Source organism: Chelonia mydas, chromosome 6, assembly GCF_015237465.2.
Source record: "Chelonia mydas isolate rCheMyd1 chromosome 6, rCheMyd1.pri.v2, whole genome shotgun sequence".
Classification (NCBI taxonomy): Eukaryota; Metazoa; Chordata; order Testudines; family Cheloniidae; genus Chelonia; species Chelonia mydas.
The window spans coordinates 108599514-108617109 of NC_051246.2; the positions used below are offsets into that span (position 1 = coordinate 108599514).

A 17596-nucleotide genomic window follows, 5' to 3' on the forward strand; every position below is an offset into this window, starting at 1 on the left:
CCCAGGACCTCTGACTCTTACAGCTGAATTCATAAAAAATGTAACCCTTCTCTATGTGGGATTTTTCCAAGTACACATTTTACAGATTCATCAGACCTTCCTTCCCCAGTCCTTGCTATGGTGAATGGCCTTGTCTTTAGTACACAGGCAAGGACACTGGTTAAAAAAAACAAAACAAAACAAGAACAACAACATCCACAGGGCAGAAAGAAGATGATTACATAAGGGACATGCCACACTCCAGTGTACTAGATACACTTATGTGTTACAAAAAATGTATGGAAACCAGAGAGCAAATAAAGAAGAAAACAAAAATGTATGCTTCAAATATGTACGCAGTCATTTTTCTATCAAAAGAAGTGCAATGGGTAACTCAATAAACTCCTTTGACTTCAATGGAGTTATGCTGTGGTACTGCAGTGGGGAATCTGGCACAGCTCCTTTAAAAAACTAAAAGGTTCACAAAGAAATGTACACTTACCAATGCTTTTCACACTGGTTTGTGGGCCAAACGGCGCAGGCTTGATAACATTTATCGAAATGATATTTCCTAGATTAGACTACCTGCCCTTGATTGTGAGAGATATGTCTACACACAGGACACTAATCCTCCTCACTGAGTCTGAAAAGCCTAGTTAGCACATTTCCTTACACACACACACACACACATCAAATCGAAAGTGCCAAGAAAAGCAATGACAGAAAACATTTCTGAAGGGACAGAATAACTCAGTGCTACACATGCCAGGTGAAGCAATGCAAGCAAACGGTTTGGCATATGCTACATACAAATGAATGGGATTTTACTGAGGGAAATAAAGAATAATTACAAACATCTACGTATTGTGTGTCTAAAAATCTCAGTGCTTTAAAAAAAAAAAAAACACCCTGTGCACTGCACAGCCAAAAGGCAAGCCCAGTGAATGCAGACAGGCAGTGCGAATCCTAATTTGATCCTTCATTTCCTAACAGATTATTGTTTCACACAAGCCTTCCCCTCTTCATGTTTTTAACATTTTTTTATGAAGTGTTTACGAAGAGACTGGCTGCATTTAGGGAAAGAGTGGAGAGGTAGAGGGAAGGTAGTGCCATCAAACAGTTGATCTTACAGCAAAAATTATCTGCAGTAGTTACCCTGTTGCTCCTGCTGCAAAATAAAGTGGATCCCTTCTTTGTTGAGTAAGACTGTGCACAATATTTCAACTAGAAAAATACGTCTGCTCTTGCTACTGGCAGTGGAGGTGTTTTCTGATATGATTTCTGTGTGCAGCTATGTATTCACCTAAGCCCCACCTACATTCCTATGAGTAGGGGCGTCCTCTTTTTATTTTGGGCCTCCTGAAAAGTATGGCATGAGCCCCAATTTGCAGAGAAAAAAGCAGAAGTGTAAATGGGGTTGTTTGTGAGTGGGTCCTTTGTCAGAGCAGCAGCAGCTCCCCCATCAAAGGTGCTGCTTCCTAATCCTTCTACTTACTCTCATTCAAACTGACCTTGCTCCCAAATATGAAATGATTCAAGAGAAGAAATTTGGTGTTTATTTTTATTGTGACCGATGAGATGCCACAAGAAAGAACTCTTTTTTAAAAAAGGGGTCTGAAGGAACTCTGATGTGTCCTTTAGTTTCGTTTAACCTCAGTTCCCACTGTGCCTTTTTCAGTAGGCTTCTCATTTGATACTGACAAGCTATGGTCAGGATTTAACAAAGACCGGTCACTAAAAAATACAAATCCACCAAACTTACTGCTTAGCCTAATGGTGTTTACCTGCTCTGAAAACATTTTTTCCTAAACAAGCCATCATTTACCATACACTGAGCCCCTCAGTAATGGGAAATTCATCCATTCCCATAAATAAATTAAAAAACACCTCCATCTATCTTGTTGCAATATTTTTAAATTTAATCATGGCCAGAGAACTGCTGGTTAATAATTAGCCCTTCCCCACTCACTCACACACACACACATACACCCTTTAAAAATGCAAAATCTAGCCCTCTATTTTAATATTTCTGATGTCGGTGACCGATGTCAGCTCTCCCCATACAGTAACTGCTTTAAAGCACTGCATCTAGCACTGCATTAAAAATTAATTACACATGCTATTTTATTGATAGTGCATAATGTAATGAGCACCAGCTGTGCTAAACGTCCAAACTCCTTTTTAAGACAGCTATAAAAAAAGAAAGAAACTGCACTTCCAAATGCTTCTCCTGTCAGAGGAGAAAAACAGCAACATCTTGTATGGATTTGAAACAGAATTCTTTGATTTAGCTCTACATTTGGAACGTTTGAAGAATTCAGACTCTCGGGCTTGGTGTAGTGGTATGCAATCCCGTTAACTCTCTAAATGTTGGAGCCATTGTTTCTACGGTAGGCAATGTTTCCTTGAACCCCTTTGTCTTGAGATTACTGGATCCAGTTCCACCCATTAATATTGCAATTAAGCACCTGTCTTTTTCCTTGGATGTCTGGAAATTGCAGGCATCTAGTTTTAAGCAACTTTAAATACCCCTTTTGCCCCGCTGGTTTTTAACTTTACATAATTAGGACTTACTAAGTTATACTGATAGGGTGTCTTTCTAGAACAAAGCCTAAGCCTCACTTATATTGCCAGCACCACTGCCCTGTGAAGCGCCCTAATTTTAGCTGCCTCTGTGCTGTCTTATAGTCTCCTGTTCATCTCTTGATCAACATACCATGTATTAAATATAGGTTTATGTTGAGGTCTAGTTTGTGACTGGATATGAGATAGACAGATAGATAGTGCATACTTTAAACACTGCATGAAGTAAATTCTTCAAAATGCATTAAATATTTCATTAAAATAAGTAAATAAATATAACTAATCAGTGACTAATAGAGACATCTCTTCGGAGCACAAATTTTAGTCAGTTCTACTCTTGCGTGAATCTTTTTTTTTCACAGTATAATGAGAAGAAACATTTGCAAATGATTTTAATGTAGCTGTAGCTCTTTGTCTGCATTCACACACACAGTCCAACTCCTCTTTCTCCTCTCCAAAGAAAAAGGGGGGGAAGTAGATCTGAAGTCTAATTTGGATGGGGGTTTTTTTCAGATTCCACTCAGTAAGAGGGGGAGGAGTAACATATCAGCCATCGTCCTGGGACTTGATGAGTGAGGAGGCTTTTGCAGGATGAGTTTGCATTCTCCATTCTGATTATTGTTTTGTTTTCCATTGATCTTCCAGTGTTAATAAAACCCAGTCTGATATGAAACAAAAGCTTGCTTCTTGTTCTAGTATGAAATGTGCAGAACACATACCATATCATTAACATAAAAGTTTTTGAAATAATATTGCTTTCTAGACAGACTGTATTAATTGCATCAAGCTTTTTACAGCAGTGTGGTCTTTTCTAGCACTTCTCATTGGCCGACTCGGATTATAAACCAACACAAAATGAATAGTGATATATAACTAAAGGAGGAAAAAATATTCTACTGTTAAAACCTATTATTTACTTACAGCTAGTTCTTTTAACTTTATTGTCACTTTAACCCATGCCAAGAAAACACCAGACTAGTTAAATAATACAGTGAGCAAAATTTTAGTAGCAAAGTAAATTGATGTTAACTTTACAAGATTACTGGGTAATTATTAGAATGTCTTAATGACTAATATGGCGAATGCCTTGAATTAACGGGAAATTGTTCTAACCATGTGATCTAGGGCCCCATGGCTTCTCTGTGTTAGACCTTGAACCTCACAATTCTGCCCGTTAATCACTGCTGTCAATGCCCACTTACTGTTTTTAAATATGCAACTGAAGTATTACAATAGCTTTCTACCTCCTTATAGATATGTCTGTGTGGGAAGGAAGCTGTTTCACTGATTGATTAGATATATGCATATTAGATAGATTTAATTATTTTTATATATGTATATAAAACCCATGCTCACAGGGCCAGTGCCAATGGATTTAGATCAGGCCCATAATAACACAAGTATAATGGGTAAATTAGAGACCCATGTTGTTTCAATGTGCCTTTCAATGTACCAACTGCAATTCCATTCATAGCGCCTTTGGATTGTACCATCTTCAGGGCAGGGACTTTTTGTGTTTCTACAGTATGTCATAAAATGTCATGTACTCTCGGGCTGAGATTTTCATAGCCCATTTCTCTTTTATTTTAATGGGAATTGAGCATCCCAGTTTCATAGGCCGCTTTGAAAATCTCAGCCTCAAAGTACAATATTAATAAATCAGATCTTGAAAAAGACACCTGTATTTATAATAAAGATGTATTGTGAAAAATGGCTTCAGTGAAAGTTTTCCAGAGCGTCAGCATACACAAATATACATATATTTTTACATACAATTATGTCACTCAATAATCATTTGCATGTCTTTGTTATGTATTTTACAGTTAAGCTAAGCTGTCAGAATTGATTTAAACAAAATAAAAAAGATTAAAAAAAGCACTCTGATCTGGCAAGACACAAAGCAAAGTGAATTTTGTGCCCATTTATGTTTTAGATCCAAGCTACACAACCCTGTGAATTTCATGACTCTGTTCCAACTTCTAATTAAATAGGCACTAAAAACGTTTAAAACAAGAGAGCCCAATTCAACAGACAGAAGCTTCTGAGGCACAAAAGACACTGCAACAGGGATATGTGTAGATATTAAAATAATAATATTTTAATATGTAAGCTCTAACTGGCTAATTCTACATCCTGTGTTGACTTAGACACAAAAAAATTAACAAAAGCGTAACAGAATATGCAACTAGTAACCAAAAAGTGGCCTAGCACACACCACAGCAGAACTTCCATAGCATCCATTTGTTGTGGTTATTATTGACTACTTTGAATATTATCAGCATCAAAATTTCTAAAGAGCACAAACAGTCCGAGATGATGCAGGATGAATTCCCATTTGCACAACTTAACAGTGTCTTGTGTACAAGAGAAATCATATCTAGGACCAAATTTTCAACAGCAGCTTTGACATGTGGATGCCCATATGCAGCCAACAATTCAGGTATGCCACCACAAATTAAACAGACTCCTAAGGACCTGACTTGTGAGTGACAATCAGAGATACTACGTGCCTACAGATGCACCTGCAATTGCTTGCCCTCAGATTTAGAGATGTTGAGGCTACACTGAAAAATGTGAGGTCCTTACTAAGCATTTAAGCAAGAGCTGAAAAATACAAAAAGGTACGAAATGGAGGAGGAAGGAGAGAGGACGGAAATGTTAATGGCTTTTGTTCAAAGAATGAAACAATTCCTCGGAAACAGAAACAAGGCTGACAGAATAAAGAGTTAATCGAGTCAGGGACACAAGCAGATCCCTAAAGCTGGAGTAAGTGACTCTCCAGTGTAAATGGTTTTCTTAAGAGGAAAGAAAACAACATTGAGATCATCACCGGTATTATTATACAGTCAACACAAAGTTTCTTTTCCACAAAACATTTTGGGTGTAAGAAAGACCTTGCTCTATGTTCTCAGCGTTATACATGGAAGACAATAAAGGGTTAAGTAGATATGCGCCTCCTTTCCAAGGGAAGAAAATGCTTCTTGCAAGCAGAACTTGACCAACTACTGTCATAAACACTTAGCGTGTGCTTTGATATAACCTATTCTCTAAGTGCCATAGACTGTAGCAGTAATTATAGGAAGCCATGATAACAGGTCTATCTCCCCACAAAGCTGGCATCACTCTTTTAGCAAATAGATCATTCCAAACACTAACAGCGCACATAAAATGCAAGTACGTAAAATAGAAAAGCCTTGTGTTCCAACGTGCTGTAATGAGTTAGTCCTTCCTTCCTTTTCTATTTTTAGTTTTACTTTCTTCTCTCTCCATTAACTGTCTACGTTTGTTTTAGAAGCAATAGGGAATAAGGGTATCACTTCATTGTTACAACTACCTACATATCAAAGCCACCCGGGTCTATTCTATATAAAAAAAAAGAGAGGGGAACAGACAATATGAGCTCACCTCCAATATGTTTTACTGGTTACAGGAGGAAAACTGCCTACCTCCACATAGTGTGTTAATTGTTTATAAGGGCTTGATTATATTAGCTTTATGGCAATGTCAGTCCACTGAATCCAATGAAGTGAAGCCATATTAACAGAGTGGAGAATCAACCCCACTGAGAAAGCAACCTGCTTATAGGGAACTTGGATATAGTGCAACTTCACGTATCGCTGGCAGACATTATTTGAATGCTTTGCACTGTGCAACATATCATGCTGGTTATAGAGAGTTTGTGCTTAGAGCAAAGTTGATGTATGAAAACTGACTGCACAATGGACCCAATCCAGCATCCATTGAAGTCAACTGGAGTCTTTTCATGGACTTCAAGCTTTGGATCAGGCTCTTGGAGGTTCTGTTGTGTATTTTTAAACCTCCTCTTGAGAACTCTTCATCATTCAAGACTCAAGGTTTAAAATACTTGCAAAACTTTTGATCTGTTCATCACATTAAATCTGAAGTTCCTAACTTTCTCCCTCAGCCCCAGTGTCGCCCAGTGAAAGACCGCAGACATTTAAGGAAATACACTCAGGTATTTTCCAAAGAAACTGAACCATAGGGACCCTGTCTTGATATATAGTCACTGTTATACTGTGGTAGGGTTTTATCAGCACATGCTACAACGAAAAGCTGTATGTGAGCAAGCTTATGCTGGCCCTTCCAAGAGGTCATAGGGGCCAACTCTTGAAGGCTTTACTCACTTCTCACTCTGCTCAGTCCTTCCTGACTGTCCAAATTCTGCAGTCCTTATGCAGTATTTACTCGGCATTATTCTGTGAAACTCCAAGTAAGTTTGTCCGAATAGGGACTGCAGAATTTGGCACACATGGGAGTTTTGCCTGTCTAAGCACTTTAGGATTTTGCCTTAGCTGAATTTTCTTTTAGACCCTTCCCATTTTCACCTCTAATCCCCTAAATTCACTACAGGCCTGACCCCTCAACTAAGTTGCACTCTGAACACCCACTGATTTCAAAGAGATCCCGGTGTCTGAAATGGCAGGGTCAGGCATCAACTCTTTAGTCAGTCACATGTCAGAGTCCTCCCTGGCAACCTGGGTTCCACTAATCTCCACACTGCCTTTCCTTCATGGCAGTGAGAAGACTCGGGGGTTTAAAAAATGAAGACAAAAAAAAGTTAATGAGGAACATTTTCTCAAAAGCCAAGGAGAAAAAGTGCATGGAGCACATACATCCTGCATGCACATGGACTCTGAGGAAAGACCTTAATACAAATGATTAGGAAAAAAAGACCTCAGATGTTAAATGTTATCCAATTAAGCTTAAAATAAACAGCCCAGAGAGATGAAATCTTGATACCAGGGTATCACATTATGTAAGGATTCTCAGACATTTGCTCACAATGTGGCATAAACAGACCAGCAGCAGCTGGTAGTGACATCTGAAAATGGGTAAATGGGGGGCAGGGGAGGAAGGGGAGGAATGGACTCACACCCCTTTTCCCACTCCCCGACCTCAGTGATGAGGGAATGTTTACGTTTTCACTGCCTCCCCCACACAACCCAGCGAAGACGACTCTCCCACAGTACAGATGACATCACTTGGCAGCACTACTGACCTTCAGATAGCAAAAAAAAAAAGGTTTCTATTACCTGACAACTGACAATGACATCCAAATGTGCCTGAAGTCTCAGTCTGAGTCTCAGTCTGAGTCCCGCCAACTGAGACTGCACGTGCACCACAGCAGGGCAGGCTAAGGCAGGGCGGGAGAGAGGCCAGTGCGCGGAGAGGTGACGTGATCACTGATGTGTGAGGGTGGGAGGAGGCAGCTATGGGAGCCCCCGGCAGCTTTGCAGGCCTGGACGGCCCTGGAGAAAAAACAATAGAAAAAACTGTCAGTCGGATCTAAGTTTGAAGGGACAGAGAAGGCATCATCAGGGAAAACAGGAGGGGCGGAGGGCAACTAGGCCTAACTCGCTACATACTTTTAGTTAACTAATTTATATGTCAGGCTGAGACCGTCGTGGCTCGTTGGAAAGCCAGGGAGGAGAAGCCAGGCTGGGGGGAAGGGCAAGCAAGAGACCTGAAGAACTACAAACCCACAGGTTGCTACAGGCAATTTTCTGAAAACAAACTCAGACTGGAGGGGCCCATGGGAGGGAGACATCGAAAGGGGATGAGGTGGCCGGTGAGGGAAGCTAGAGAAGGTCAAAGATGGTGCAGATGAGAACTGGAGGCAGTTACCAGACCCACCAGCACGTGCTTAGGGACCGAATCAAAAGGGGGATTCTTGTTTTATGGCGTGTTAATGCATTTAACTGACACAAAACTGGGTAGGCTTTCTGCCGAGCTGCTGCTGAAACACGATCAACCCACCAGCGCAGACAAAGTGCAGCAACTTACAGCTCAAATGGTTTCACAGAGGTGCCAGAAATCAAGCTCCCAGAATAAAGCATTCATGGGCCACTGTGCTTCCTTCCCATTTGAGCTGCAGCCAGTTACGCATTTTGCATGCCCCATTTGTGTATTCTGTTTCCCTATCAAGCCTATAAAGAATGAAACAACCTTTTTCCTAATAGTTGAAAAACGATATTGTAGCCTCAAACTGTGTTATTTATTTTTAACGCATCTAGAAATCTTCTGCTATTTAAGCTGTGTTTAGAATCCTCTCCTGCTTCCCTGGAAACCCTCTCTTCTCCAGGCACTAGTCAGAAAGGAGCCCTATGACTTAAAAAAAGAAAATAAAAATCTTAAAATATGTGTATACACACACATACCTATGCACAAATGCACATGCAGACTCACACACACACACACACACACACACTACTGTAAATCAGCATAATTCCACTGAAGTCAATGGAATTACACAAATACTCCAACAGAAGATCTGGCGCTATATTTATTTAAAGCCATGACTTTTATTTAATTACTCAACAAGGAGTTGTAACTAATCCAGGGTAGCTTCTAAATAAAGCTATGTGGTGCAGTGGTCACCGTTCAAAAGCTGGCATTTGCCAACAATTACCTCACAGTGGTACCTCGGAAACCACAGGTTTTCCCCTACATTTAGATCAGGAAACAAGTGTGTTAATTGTGGGGTATCTTTTGGCAAACGCTGTACCTATTTTAATGGTGACAACTCTGTCTGTGCATGCAAGTACATGCATAAACATATACACACCCGGGCATCAAGAACTATTTTGCCACAAGCCCTACAACATTAGAAGCAGCATGTTATAATGCATCCTCTCCATCTCAAGAGTCCCAGTTCGAAAACTATGCCTACATGTTGATCTGACAGTTACACATGTGAGGCAAATAGGGATACTTCATCCTTGGCACAGCATCCAGAGCGTTAGTCTGCAAGGACTGCATTTGATTTTGCCGTTTATCTTAAATGGCTAAGAGACCACCAGTGCAAAACATTTGTGTGAAGCTTTTGCCAAAACCACAAGTGAAGAATCTAAATTCCCTGTGTAAATACTTGAGCTCCAAGCATCAAGGATAAAATTTGTGCTCTTTTACAAGGACTGCTTTTAAATAGAAGCCATCTCTGCGGCTCATGGGGCATTTTTTTGGAACTGTTTGATCTCACTGCAAATGCTTCAAAAATAGGTAAAGATAACCATTGTATCTGTACTACACTCTGTTTGATCTCACTGCAAATGTTTCAAAAACAGGTAAAGATAACCGTTGTATCTGTACTACATTCTGAGTATGACTGTGTGCCAGGCAAAAAGAAACAGATGTCAGACATATACACACAGGGGCCGCTTCATTGTAATTTTAAAGTACAATAATAAGGGAAGTATTTTTATAGAGCAATAAAGACCTGCGATCGGGGGAAGGCATCCTAAAGCTATTGAATAATTGCACTTTTATTTTTAAAAAATAGTATAATGAATTAGGTTGGCACTCTGCTGGCCTGGTTCAGCCACCTGGTTACTGGGGAACTTGTGTGTTGTGGGAAGAGTTGTGAGCTTGACATCTGAGTACACAGGGTGGCTATTGGACATTAATATTCAAAATTATATTGCAACCTCCAACTATCCATGTGCGGCACCACAATGTTTGCACCATAACGTTTCTAAGAGACAGACTGGGACATACAGAAGGAGTTCAGGTCACGTGTACTCCAATCACTTACACCTTTCAACAGAACCAAAGCTTACAAGGGAGGCTAGGGGTGGCCAAAGTTCTGTCGATGGGCCATATGGGCCTACAGAATTCTATACTACCTGTGGGTGAACTCAGCTTTAATACGGAGGGGAGGCCTGCAAGGAGCACAGATCCCAGCATGCAGCATGACCCAAATGCTGGGATCAAAACGAAGCACAGCAGTCTTTCCTAAAATCTCAACGGACCACAACTCTCTGTTAAGGATCAGGATGGCTGCAAGCTGCTCCATTTAGCCAAGCCCTCAGGATCATGAAAAGATGCAATACAGCCCTCAGATAGGCACACTGAGTCCAAGTTCTAGTCCAAGGTGTCCTGCTCTAGTCAGGGAAGGAAATGAAGTATCAAAAAGGACACTCCTAACAGGTGAAAAAAGCAAAAGTGGGGCAAAGAGCAGGTAAAGAAGGGAGAAGCAATAAACAATAAAACACAACCCTGGCAGGTCTTAAATGCCACTACTGCACAGATTGGTGCTGTGAGAGAGGAAAACTCCCAGGGCTTACAGACCAGCACAAGGCCATGCCTTCCTCTATCAGCAGTTACAGACCAGGTGGTGCCATCTTTTTTCTCACTGCTCCCTTCATTTTTAATAACTTTCTGAAGCACCTGAGGATCAGACAAGGTGGCACCTTGGCAAATGCAAAGTGCCTGGAAAATAAACCCACAGAGAGACCTCATCCATTGGGTTCAAGGGAAGTGGCCAGAGAAAATTAGTGCATTTTTTTAAATAAACAAAGCTTCCTTCTGGTTGTATAAATTGCGGAGCTGGTGCCCAGCAGCACCCCAATAAGTACATAAAGGATGTGTCTGGGTTGTGCACATACAACCCATTTTCAGTGGGTACCAGGCAGCCCTAGCGTAAGGAGTGTTTTAAAGATGAAAACAAAGACAGGGTAACTCCGCATCAGTTTAACTGCTTTAAATATAAACATATTCAAGAAAAGCAGAAATCTGCCCTTTTAAGACAGTGGAGTGAGATACTGATCATTCTCAACTCAGCCACAAGTTACAGGTCTCGATGCAGGAATCACTGGCTTGAATTCTATGGCCAGGGTTATCCAGGAGCTCAGACTGGATGATCAAAATGGTCCCTTCTGGCCTTAAAAAATCTATGAACTCCCTCCTATTTCAAAAGATCAGATACTCAGCATTTACCCATTCTTTACTTCAGCAAATTTCCCACTGAGATAAATTCTGCTCCCAATCACACTATTATAATTCTGGAGTAGCTTCAATGAATGGCTTGGAGTTACTCTGGATTGACACCAGTGTAACTAAGAGCTAGAACTGTCTCATTCATCACTGCAAGATTTTGCCAGAATGGGGACAGAGTGGAAACAAAGTAGAGACTTCCAGATTGGCCCAATCACACTAACGTGTAGGTTTGCAGGCTCTGGACTAAAATCTGACAAGTGCCCAGTCCATAACTGGCCTGTCAAACTGTGTCCAGGCTTCTTCACATCCAAGTTTTGTACATATAAAAAACTCAAAACCAGGATGAGGAAATCACATTTACACATGAAAATCAGATACTGTACTTAGAAATCTAGACACCCAGCCTGCACAATCTGGGCTCAAGGAAGCCTAGATGTAAAGAAAAAGTGGGTGCAATTTTAGAAGCTACTTTAGAAAAACTGATCTAATTGTTTTAGTGTATTTTATATATCCCTGCCTAGATGTTTGAGGCATAATTCTCCTCTGCAGTCAGTATGGGAGAATCACTCACCTGCACTGCAGATCCCTATAGCATATTTTCTACTCATTCTGCATGTGTAGCTCCCATTGATGTCAATGGGAGTTTTGCAGGTAGAATAGTGTGAAGCAGGCATAGAGAGATCACAGTCTGGATAAAAGATGTCCAGTGCATATGGGAGAGGAGACATTTTTCCTTACACTTTAAAAAGGCTCTACATTGCATATATATCACTGTTGAATTGACTCCCAGATACATCTGAGAGTCATTTTTGTTCCCCACTAATTTTACATTTACAAAGAAGAATTACTACAGATAATTTTCCCAGGTATCTGGCTGGTGCGTCTTGCGCGCATGTTCAGCGTCTAACTGATCACCATATTTGGGGTGAGGAAGGAATTTTCCCCACGGTCAGACTGGCAGAGACCCTGGAGGGTTTTTGCCTTCCTCTGCAGCATGGGGCAGGTTTAAATTAGTGTAAATTGTGGATTTTCCGTAACTTCACGTTTTTTTTATCATGATTTGAGGATTTCAGTAACTCAGCCAGAGGATAGGGATCTATTACTGGAGCAGGCGGGTGCGGTTCTGTGGCCTCCCATGTGCAGCAAGTCAGACTAGATAATCATGATGGTTCCTTCTGACCTTTGAGTCTAAGAGTATAAGAAAATAAGTTAAATTAAATATAATCCCCCAAAATTGAAATGAGTGTAAGGATCTTGCTGACAATGATAAAACCCTGGAAAGTCACAACCCCAGCATAAATGTTATCCTTTCATTGTTCCTCTCACCTTGCCTAGGCACTGCTGGACATACTGTATTGTACATGAAAAAACCGAATTCTCTCAGACACATCTGCAGAACAGTACCCAAGCACAACAGAGTGGTACAAGGGTGGAATTGTAGCCTACCCTTGGAACGTAATGTATCAGAGTTTTTAAGACGGCCAACGAATTAAGAGAGATCTTGTTTTATGTATTATATTGTGATCAATGTGCATGTATATATGTGTGTATTTTTATATTCCTTTCTTGGTGTGTTGTGTTTGCCTGTACGTTTTTGTGTGTGTGTGTACATTTGTTTAAGCCTCTCTTCCAAGTGCATGCGTGCCTCTGTATGTACATACTTGCTTCTCTGTACCCACGTGTCCAGGTAGACAGCTAGATAGGCAGTCAGACAGATTCAGTTACATTATATAAAAAAGCTCTTAAAATAATGGCAGATGTCAGTCCCAAGCAGGAAATTCAGAGTGTAGGTTGCAAACCCATCTTTGCACCATCCCATTGTGTTCAGGTACACTCCTGCAGCTATTTCGGAGAAGTCTGGTATTCTGTATTTACCATGCAGCAGCCATGAGCCAGACACATCCGACAGTGCAATGAGAATCTATTTGATAATCTCTCCCGCTGATCTGAAAGCCTTTCCTAAAACGAGTTGTTTCATCTGTGTTACATATTACAATATGGACCTTTTCCACCTAGTATTATAATCTCTTAACCATGGATTTTCTCTCTCACACACATACACAGGCACACATATGAATAGGAGCACACACACAGACATAGGGACACACACAGGCACAAGGAAGCAAGCACACACACAGAGTACATACAGTACTGAGGTTTACATAGAGGCTCTAATCTTTTTCAGTGGTAACACACATACCATGGCATGTACACACAGAGAGGCAAATACCCCTTTCTCACACACACAGAAGAGTATATGCAGATACACACATAAAACATGTACATACGCGCATGTGCATGCACACACACACAGAGAGGCATGTTCACACACAAACACTCAGAGGTACGGACACCCCAGCCACGCCACCTTTCAAGACGAAGTGCACACAACAATTTGTGATTATTCAGATTCACACACCGCCTGACTTATATTATTCTTTCTCCAGCTAAACTTTATCTACACATATGAAATGCAATGTTGTAAAGGACGGGTGTTCTGCGTGGGGTTTGGTTTTTTTGGTTTTTTTGGGCAAACGAGGCTTCCCTTTGAATAGATACGTTTCTTTATCCCAAGGATTCCAACTGATAATGCATAAATGAGTCACAGAAGAACAGCGACGTTGTGAGCATGAAGGAGAAAGAGTGTGAGTGAGGGACACTGGCACAGAAACTTGACAGTACCCTAACTCCCCCTCTTTCTCCCTCCCCCCCATGCCAAGACATTAATTCTCACAAGTCGGAGAAAATTACTATGCATGAATGCAAAAAGCATGATCAGGAGTAATTAACATGGCTTCATATGCAAATTTTATTAATGCAGAAGTACAAAGTCATTATGCAAATGAAACTTACGTCAACTCTCTTGACAAATATTCATCTCTAAAGCTCAAGTTTCTCCCTTCTAATTTTTTTTGGGGGGGAGGGGGTAAAACAGAAAAAAGTGACGAGGACTGTTTGACAAGTTTGCAAAGTTGTTTTTCAACCAGAGAAATTTATTCTTGCACTGTTGATATTTTTTTGTTGTTGTTGTTGGCAGGTACACGACAGCTCATAGAGAAGGGAAGGGGAGAGGTGGGGGGCAGAGGGAGGGAGAAAGCTACCAGCAGCAGGCAGCCAATCAAAACGCCAGCGGCTGTAATGAGCGCGATTGATGACTGTTTGGCTTTACTGCAGGGTAATGAACTAGAATCCAGTCTGAGGAGGAAAAAAATATGAATATTCATGAAGCTGTGCTCCTGCCTTTGATGATTAAAGAAATTTTTAATATTCAAATAAGCGCTTGCCAAGTGATTAACAAAGAACAAGCACGCAGGAATATGGAAATGGAGCTGTGGAAGATTTGGGAGTCACAGTCTGTGCAGCAAAGACAGCACAAAATTTCATAAACAAGATAGGCAGATAACCCAATTCAAATTCAAGCAAATAAAGAAAAAAAAATAAAATCCAGTTTCTTTTCATTGGCTCAATATTGTACCAGCCACTTTATTTTAAATTATAAGGGGGAAAACAACTATACAGTAAGACTGGGGGGGGGAGAAATATCCCCATAATTAAATGTACTGTTTGCTTATTAAGTGCGAGTCAATTTTGTCAAATCTACCCTGGAAAAGGTTGGGAGTTTTCTGGTTACAAACTGATCGGAAAATACAGAATAACTCCCCTGTCTGTTCTGGGGCATTGCTTTTTAGGTGTCTGTTCCTGCATAGTGCTCAGCACTTACAAAATGTGGAAAGCCCTCACCTTATTGTATATAACTCAGGCAGGAATCGAGGGTGCTTTGCACTAACCAGACCAAGCCCTATAGTATTATGTGTGGTCCCTATGCTACAAAGTCCATCCTTGGGTGTGGCCATAGACTGGAAACAAAAAAACGTACCAGGTAAGGAATAGTGCGCATCCTTGGGAGCCCGGCGGCAAAGAGGAGTTCAAGAAGGTCCCAACCAACTAATCAGTTGGTAGGAAATGTGCAGGCAGCATTCTCCAAGTGAGAAAGGTCCTTGCCTCCCCACAGGGTTTATGAACAATGCTACAAAAAGCCAGCAGTTTTACAAAATGTCTGGTAAATTCAGGCTCTCACACTTTAATAGCTCCACTAAGGATTCACACTGAAGCACATAACAGCAGTATTAACTGCCAAAATCATTTTGCAGTGAAAATACATCTAATTAACAGCCGACAACATCCACTGTTTTGAAATTTCAAATACAAGATAAGTTGAGTGCCACCTTAACTGAGCACCAGATAGCTGAGCTCTAACTGCTGCTCCAGGGACAAGGCATGTAGGTCATCATTCCTTGGGTCTCTCTTAAGACAGCAGAAATCGGACTCACCTTCTTTGTTATTAGATCCCAGGGTTACACAGGCCTGTTTGGCTTTTCTGCAGATTTTTACAATCTGAGGTTAATTATTCCCATATTTTAAAATCTAAAAAACATATTCTAGGAATCATTGAAGAATTAGCTGATTTCTTCAAACTGTATCATTTCAATGCTATTTAAAAAAAAAAAGAACAAGGATGAAGCCACAAATTGCACAAAATTGCCACAGACGAAGTCTTTCTAAAAGGGCAGAATGGATTTGATGGGATTTTCTCCCATAGCTGATCCATTTTTATAGAGACAAAAAATATCTATTATTTAAGCACTGTAAGGGGGAAAAAAGCCTAAATGTAAAAAAGTTAAGGTTAAACATCGTCATTCAGGAAATGCAAAGTTATAGCTGAGACTTTTGTCTTCTGAACAATGCCAAGCTCTTCCTAACATGCCCTGTTGTGGCTAAGCATTTGTAGGAGTCTGAAGTATTATGTTACATAACATATATGCTGCAGTGGTTAAGCACAACAGAGCTGGTTAAAAAGAGTGAATGTGACCTCAGCTTTACACTTCCTGACTTTTGTTAGTTTATGTCAGATCCTTAACACAATGTAAACATTGTCTTTTGTCTATGCAATTCCTTGGTTTTGTTTTAATAGCAGTATTTTTTTTTTAAATGCCTTGGAAGCAACTAACAGCTCACACAGTCAGTTCCTTTGCAGCTCTGTCTTTGGAGCTTTTATGCTCTATCATAAGAACACATATTTATATGTAAGACAAAGATTTACTTAAGCTGTCTTTAAAAGGCACTTTAAAGTCCCTATTTACTCACTTCTGGACAGAAAATGATCTTTCAGTGGATCAGCTGAATACACACATTCAGTACAAGGAGTCAACGTGAAAAGTATTAGGGTCATGTTTTTATAATCACTCTCTAAATTTAAGGGCCCCAAACTGTGCATGCAAGTTGTAGGGTCCTAGTAGTAGTCAGATGCTATAATAAAACAAACAAATAAATAAATAAATAATAATAATAATAAACAACTTTCATTTCACTAATGCCTTCCATACAAGGCTCTGGAAGCACTTTACAAACATAAATAAACTGAGCTTAAAACACCCCATGTAAGGTTACTAAATGCCTAAATATCCGTTTTGTGCATGCAAATCCTCTTTGTGTGTACATATCTATGTTTTTGATCATCCATATACTTGTGTGTCTATTTTGGGTGTTCATGTTTAAAGAGTAGGATGAGATATTTTTACTTACCCAACAAACCATCTGAATTTTCATAGGTGACCCCTAATATCCCTGAAGATTGCTTATGGAGTGCCAAAACCTGCCCTTTAGAAGACAGGTATGTTAATTGTTATTTGTCCCACTATTTGGCAACAACTGATGTCACGGTGCGTATTTTGTATGCCACTCATCAGTATCCATATAAAACACACTCTAGATCTCATGCCTGTTAGCTGGTCAATAGACATGGCTAGAGAATCAGGTCAAAGGCTTTACACTCTACTTTGTCTAATGTCACGGCTGGGTCATTGAACCAAACCTGCTCATTTATCTTTGTTATTTTTTTAATCACTCAGAGTTTAAATGCAAAATAATTAAGAAATAAACCAATATTTGTTATTTTAAATTCACCCCCCCCCCATTAAATATACAAAAAGAATTACTCATCAAAACCCAAAACTATTATGGTCCAAATTAAACCATGCTCCCTCCTCCTCAAGACAAGAGTGTTTGCATCATTGGTAGCTGCCTACATTTCTATAGGGGTGTATTAAATATCAGGGAGCGACACGAGGAAAGGAAGGGAAGGGAACGGAAGGGAGGGTAAATGAGGGCAGAATCAGGCCTAAAGTATCTAGCATTAACAAACAGGACATCAAAATCATTTCTCATTTGAGCTAGTGTGGTCCAGTAAAGCAAGTATTGGACTGGGAGTCAGGATAGTAGGGATCTACTCCCAGTTCTA

At 40.2% G+C, this 17596-nt stretch overlaps 1 protein-coding gene across 7 annotated transcripts in view; it reads right to left on the reverse strand.

The window, feature by feature from the left end:
* BCL11B (BAF chromatin remodeling complex subunit BCL11B) overlaps nt 1-17596 on the reverse strand; it is a 103256-nt gene that overhangs the window by 48798 nt on the left and 36862 nt on the right. For 4 of the 7 annotated variants that reach the window (XM_007064949.4, XM_007064950.4, XM_043548392.1 and 1 more), the window contains one exon: nt 7617-7832. The exons of the other annotated variants lie outside the window; for them this stretch is intronic. In XM_007064949.4, the coding sequence (XP_007065011.1) occupies nt 7617-7832 (216 nt within the window). The remainder of the gene's footprint in view (nt 1-7616; nt 7833-17596) is intronic. 7 annotated transcript variants of the gene reach the window in all.